This window comes from Sinocyclocheilus rhinocerous, unplaced genomic scaffold (genome assembly GCF_001515625.1).
Source record: "Sinocyclocheilus rhinocerous isolate Xijiao unplaced genomic scaffold, SAMN03320098_v1.1 scaffold508, whole genome shotgun sequence".
Taxonomy (NCBI): Eukaryota; Metazoa; Chordata; class Actinopteri; order Cypriniformes; family Cyprinidae; genus Sinocyclocheilus; species Sinocyclocheilus rhinocerous.
Genome location: NW_015650695.1, coordinates 89,970 through 96,638, shown reverse-complemented (window position 1 = coordinate 96,638; position 6,669 = coordinate 89,970). Strand labels below are relative to the sequence as shown.

The 6,669-nt window shown below is 38.9% G+C and overlaps 1 protein-coding gene across 2 annotated transcripts in view; it reads left to right on the top strand.

Moving 5' to 3' along the window:
* LOC107712222 (glutamate receptor ionotropic, NMDA 2B-like) overlaps positions 1 to 6,669 on the top strand; it is a 102,604-nt gene extending 95,935 nt beyond the window's left edge. For both annotated transcript variants that reach the window (XM_016517389.1, XM_016517388.1), the window contains exons 16-17: positions 1,249 to 1,657; positions 2,095 to 6,669. In XM_016517389.1, coding sequence (XP_016372875.1) covers positions 1,249 to 1,657; positions 2,095 to 2,516 — 831 coding nt within the window. In that variant the 3' untranslated portion in view covers positions 2,517 to 6,669. The remainder of the gene's footprint in view (positions 1 to 1,248; positions 1,658 to 2,094) is intronic.

Sequence of the window (6,669 nt, the reverse complement as noted above, 5' to 3'; positions counted from 1 at the left end):
GGGGGGTGGGGGGGGGGGGGCAACACAATATGGGAGAGAAAGGCACCTCTCAAGAGGAAGAAGGAAAAAGAAAGAAAAATGAGATAACACTGAATGAAGAATATGTTCTAACCCAATCGGATTGAAGGGTCAAGAGATGAATGAGAATAAGAGTCACAGTGGGAAGGATGGCCCGAGTTAAAAAAGACAGAAGGTAGAGAAGATAAGATGAACATAAAGAGAAGAGGGGGAAAAAATACACACGAGTGGACAGACACTAAGCGTGACTAAGAGTGAGACAGGAAACATTTCTGACATGTTGCCTCACTAGAGGGATAGATCGCCAGTAGAAGAGTAACCTTTACCCTTTGAAATGTTTTGAAGAGAATTCTATTTGTTCCACATGTTTCATGTATTGTTTGTTATGAAATGGTTTTCTTGGTTTGTATATTAAAAAAACACATTCCATTATAGTGCATCACAACATTTACAGGTTTGGGTATAAATGGAAGCACCCAGCCGTTTAAAAGATAATGAAGTATTTTGACTTCAAGCCAGTTTTACAATAACACATTTGCCATTTAGAAATGAGTTTGATAAAAGAAAGCCAAAACTACATAGATAAATGGATTAAAATTCAGTCAATCTGCATCACTGGTGAATGAGCTGGAGAGGTTTATTAGAATATTGTGTAATTAATTTGTCATGGCAGTGATGAAGGAGAGACAGAGGAGTAGACACAGTGGTGTCAGCTGAATTTTAATCACATTGATTAAAGACATTGATAGGCAGTCAAAACCACAGAGTTACTGCAACCCTGTCACCATGTCATCATTAATCAGAACCTCTATCGCCCCTGCCGTTTCTCTTTCTTGAACATGTTTTGCTCTTTTTCCCTTCTCCTTTCATTCCTTTCTGTATCCCTCAATTTCCTTTCTCTGCTCTTGTGCACATAATGTCAAAAGGTTAAAGACAACAATGAATAAACTCTTTTTTTACACACGTGATAAACAGGAAATCCCTAGAAATACGTTTTTTTTAATTGTCTAAATTAAACTACAGCATATAGAAGACTGTCAGAACAGTAATTACAAATTCAGAGATTTGACTTGAAAGGACTAAGCCTTGAGACTTAACATGAACTTAGCATCAGAATTGTGAAAATGCTTGCTGCTAATTAAACTTCATTAAACAACAATCTAATCCCACATTGTTTGTTCCTTCTCCTCTCCTTTGTTTTTGCTTTTCCTCATTTTATCTGTCCAACAGGGCATCTACAGTTGCATCCATGGTGTTCAGATTGAAGAGAACAAATCAGCCCTTAACTCACCATCAGCCACTATGAACATGAACATGAACAACACCCACTCCAACATTCTCCGTTTGTTGCGTACTGCCAAAAACATGACCTCTGTACCTGGGGTCAATGGTTCACCTCGCAGCGCACTGGACTACAGCCATCGTGAGTCAGCCGTTTATGACATCAGTGAACACCGGCGCAGCCTAGTAGGCCACACAGACTGCAAGCCTCCACCGTACCTGCCAGAGGACAACATGTTCAGCGACTATGTAAGCGAGGTGGAGAGGACTTTTGGGAATTTGCACCTGAAGGACAGCAACCTGTACCAGGATCATTACCTACACCACCATGGGGGCACGGGATCCGAACTGGCTCTCGGTATGTCGGGTCCCCTGCCTAACCGACCTCGTAGCTTAGGGAGTGCCAGTTCATTGGAGGGGGGGTACGATTGTGACAGCTTAGGGGGAGGGGTAGCGCCCATCTTCACCACCCAGCCAAGGCAGTCGCTGACACATCGGAACAGGGAAAAGTTTGACCTGATTGCGGGTCACCCCACCCAGTCAAGCTTCAAGTCCGGCCTGCCAGATCTATATGGAAAGTTCTCCTTCAAGGGTGGGGCATCCAGTTCAGGGTTTATTGCAGGACACGACAGGTACTGCGGGGGAGGTGGGGTGGGATCAGGAGGGGACGACGGAAACATTCGATCCGACGTGTCCGATATTTCCACTCACACAGTGACCTACGGGAACCTCGAGGGGCATGGCAAACGGCGCGAGGGGTCGGGACTTACTCCTTGTCTAAATCTCTCTACCCAGATAAGGTGAACCAGAACCCATTCATCCCAACCTTCGGTGACGACCAGTGTCTATTACATGGCGCCAAATCATACTACATCAAAAAGCAGCAGGCACAGCCGCAGCAGCAACAGACGCCACAACAGCAGCAGCAGCAACAGCTCCTCAACAACAGTCGGGCTGACTTCCGAGGCTCCATGGGGGTGACTTCCTATTTGCCTGCTTCCGCAACTTCTGGGGTACTGTCCAATGTGGCCCCTCGGTTCCCCAAGGAGCTATGTCTGGGCGGGCCTCTTGGCAACCACTACGGTGGAGGACCTAGCAACAACAAGCTGCTGTCAGCAAGGGATGGGTTAGGAATGGGTCAAGGACAGAGACCGTTTAATGGCTCGAGCAACGGACATGTTTACGAGAAGCTTTCCAGTATAGAGTCTGATGTCTGAAGAGGGGAGTCAGAAACAGATAAAAACGCAGAAAAGAAGCCAACAGACATGCGGAATGATGATTGAGAGAAAACTGAAAAGACAGTGTGTAATTAGTTCCTTCATGCTCACAACAAGAAGAGGAAACCGTGTGTGAGGAACTGACTCATGCTTTCTTTAAGTTATGCGGATCACACGCTGCCAAGCATACGTATGTAAATAGAGAGAGGGGACCTGCCCACTGTCAAAAAGTTGAGATTAGGGGGAAAAATCTGTTTATTCCTCTCTTTTATTCTCGTTTTTTGTATATTTAACTATTTCCCTGCTCCTAACATCAAAACAGCGGCCAATCCAGATGGAGACAACCGTGTACAATCCTTTGTACAATTGTGGATGGAAATCAGTTACTCTTTTTAAGCAACAGGGTAAAACTTACAATAATTGTATTGATAATGTTCCTGATAATAATATTATTATATATTATTACAATGTTTATGATGTTCCATTTGGGCTTGGTTTCTGGATGTTTTATGCTGTTATATATTTGTACTGTAGTTTCAGTTATTAGTTAACAAACCACTTTGCGGGAGGCTTTTTTGATTTGTCAACTGAGCTTATTTGATTGTTAATTGAGTTGTAGACAAACTTGGATTCCATAAGGTTCTTTATTATTGATTATTCAAGTTTATTTTACCAGTATGGAGTGCTGTAAGATGTGTGTACAAGGCATGATTTGCAAAGTACTTCAGCTGTACTTGAGATATCATTGTGAAGGAAATGTATTATCACCTTATTTTTACAGTGTTCCGTTTGTTAGAACAATATTGGTTTAATACACAGCACGTTATGTGCCTTACCAAGACTTACAGAATACCTGATTTACAGGTCATATTGCCATGGTAACTTTCTGGTCACTGCACACAGACTTGTCATTGGATGATTCATATTATTCTGGAAGCTTCCTTTTAATGGTATAAGCACTGATATAGAATATCCAGCATTGAGGAGACAAAGTAGGCTAAATGTGTTTATAGTATTAATCTCAAGAACTAGGTTCTAAAGAAAACCAGATAAATTATTATTCGAATAGCTTTTAATAATAGGAACATAGGATATTTGAGGTTTGCACAACATTGTACAGTACACAGTATCCTCCCTGAGAGTCGAGGCGTGGGGCGTTACATTTGTATGATGTTATCTACAATATAGAAATAAAAATCAATTAATTAATAATTTTTTCTCCACCATCCCCCAATTCTGAGGAAGTCTTTGATCAAGGGGCAAAATAACAACTGTGTCATGGATTTGTTTCTTCTTAGAATGCAGTTAAGTATTGGATATGCTTATCTATACTTTCCTTAGGGAGACGCCAGTACACAGTATGTAGGGTTTTGCAAGATTCTCAGCAAATACTTGCATTTTGTTATGTAAATACACATTTTTTTCCCACTCTGTACAGTGAATAGACAGAAAGGATGTAACTCTACAGATCTATGTTTTACCATATTGGTTAGATGATATTTTAGGAATTACATTAAAGGTTAACAATCCAACTTTGCTGCAAAATGTATCAGTTAAAAATCAACGAACGGACAAACATTAAGAATTTTTCTATGTCCTCCCTACTGTTATTCAGGCTAATACAATCCTTTACTGCACCTGTACAGGAGAAGTGAAATTTTGTACATATTTTAGTTTATGCCAGTCAGTGCTTTTTTTAAATAACGTAAGACATGATAATGGTGGGGATGACTCCAGTTATTTTCCCTATTCTTTTGTTGTTAATTTGCAGTTTTAATACCCACTTATATGAAGTAGAGGTATTTCTCAGGAATTTTGGATGGGCACAGGCAAAAACAAACATATCATTTAGCTAAATTGCCTAATTACCTAAATCAATAAACCAGTGAACTCATTTAATTGGATAAATGAGAGCCATGTGAGGTTCGTTGCAAGTATTTATGAGTTTTTTCCCCCCATCGTTTGCGAAACCACAAATGAACTCATGGCAGGGCAGTCTGAAGACGTTGTCATTTTTTGAACTCTTGGCCCACAGCTTAGATAAAAATCCTTTACTTGAAATTTGTTGTGTTTATTGCAGATTTTCTTTATACATTTTCTTTGTGAATGAACTGTTAGCCAAACAGATCTCCACTTTAAGCACAATATTTATAATATTCGGTTTATAATTGATGTATAGCTATCGATTTGTGAATTTTTTATCTTACCTTTCTGCCACATTTTTTTTTTTGACTCAGTTGTCTTTGTGTGTAAGAGTTTGTGTTTAAGATGAGCATGCATGTCTTTTACTTATTTTATTGCCATATCTTTAGCGTTTCATACATTTATGTCTATTTAAATATCATGCCTGCTCTTTGTGGGTGCAATATGTTGATAAACTGTGCATCATACAGGTTCGGGTTGTACAATAGATGTGGTGTTTCCAATGAATTGATAAGATCTTTGAAAATGGATATGTATGGAATAATAACTCGTTAAGGAAATTAACCGGCAATCCCAAATTTGGGTGATTTTGCTAGATTTCGTAAGGAATACTGCCATTAGTTAAGCATAAGTTTTGAAAACCATTCTTGTGTCCATGTAAGGCTAATTTTGTCTTTTTTGTCACAAGATTTTTTCATGATACTTTTCTTTGCATGGTACCATTTTTCTAAAGTACCCTTAATATTTTTTTATGCTTGGTCTGTTTTTCTGATTTTAGTTTTATTTAGTAAATAATTTAACGATATCTCATAACAGTGTGGCATTGCTTTAAGAGCTATAGATGTGGTAACAGACCACTGCATTTCCTGTTAATCTCTGTGTTTGTACCGCAGAGTCGAGCCAACAGTTTTTAGTAGTAGTACTATGTAGAAGTAGTATTGTGTGATTGGGTGTGAGTGTCAGGGACAGATGCCTTTGCTCTTCCTGAAAAGCTTTCCGGTTTTAATTCTCACTTTAAAGATGTGGCCTTGTAAAAGCACGCTAATATAACATTTGATAAACACAGGTTAAGTGTGAGATGACATTTGCAGCAGAAGATACAAGGGAGATGGGCCGATAAAATGGGCGGACAAGGACGGAGGTATAGTAGCCAGTGTTCTGTGTTATTTCAGTGTTTTATTTCCCTTTTCATTCATTCTCATTTGAACTAATCTCTTTCTTTATGACCGGTAGGATAAGACTACACTAGTTTGACTCTATTTTACTGGTTTGTCATTTTAATGCCCTCCCCAGTAAGGTACGTCACATATGATTGTACATGTATCTGAAATCATATGCTTGATTACCTCTGTATGCGAGTGGGCATGTGTGCGCGCAGGTGTTTGTGTGTGCACATTTGTCTGTGCAAGTGTGTGTGTGTGAAAAGGAAACAGAGCACAGTGCAATGGTTATCTACTATGTCTGCTGTAAATAATTATGTCCCCTTTCAATAGCCTTTTAATATATGAAGACAAATATTTAAAATAATGAAATTTGAGATACATTTTTGTCTGGAAGATTTTTTATAGCCACATGGGGAAAAGTTATTAGACCACTGGACCAGGAGCACAGTGCCATTCTAATAGCATTCGAGAACCAGAATTTAACACAAAATTTACACCTCTGTTGTCTTCAATTCTGTCCTTCTTGTATTTTAACCACTTATTTTAAATGTTACTTATGGATCAGAACTGTACAGATTCTGTAAATATGACAAAAATGGTTTCTTTTTTTCTGTTTTTGTATAGAGAGAGATTACATGTGTTAAGACTACAATAATAATTTAATGAGACATTTCACAATACTTAAGCTATTGAGAATACAGACACAGTGTGAAAATAAGTGCTAAGATATATTCTTCTGTCTCTTTGTACAAAACAGTGTTGACTAAAAACAAAATAAAAGGGAGATATCTCAAGCCTCATAGTCCTTCTGTGTTTTTCCATACATCTCCAGCAGCCAGAATCTGAGGGGAAATGGTGACACTCCTTTTTTTCTGTGTCATCATGTGCCAGATATGAATCTCACTTGCTTTTCACGTTGTTAATATGAAAATTGTGAAATTATTTGATAATCATTTGACTATTCAACACAAGCTTAGGTTTGCTTCCTGACATAATGTACATGGAACGTGAATGAGAGCTTCTTAGCCACTGGTGTTGCCTTGGATACGTCTGGTTCACAGCATCAT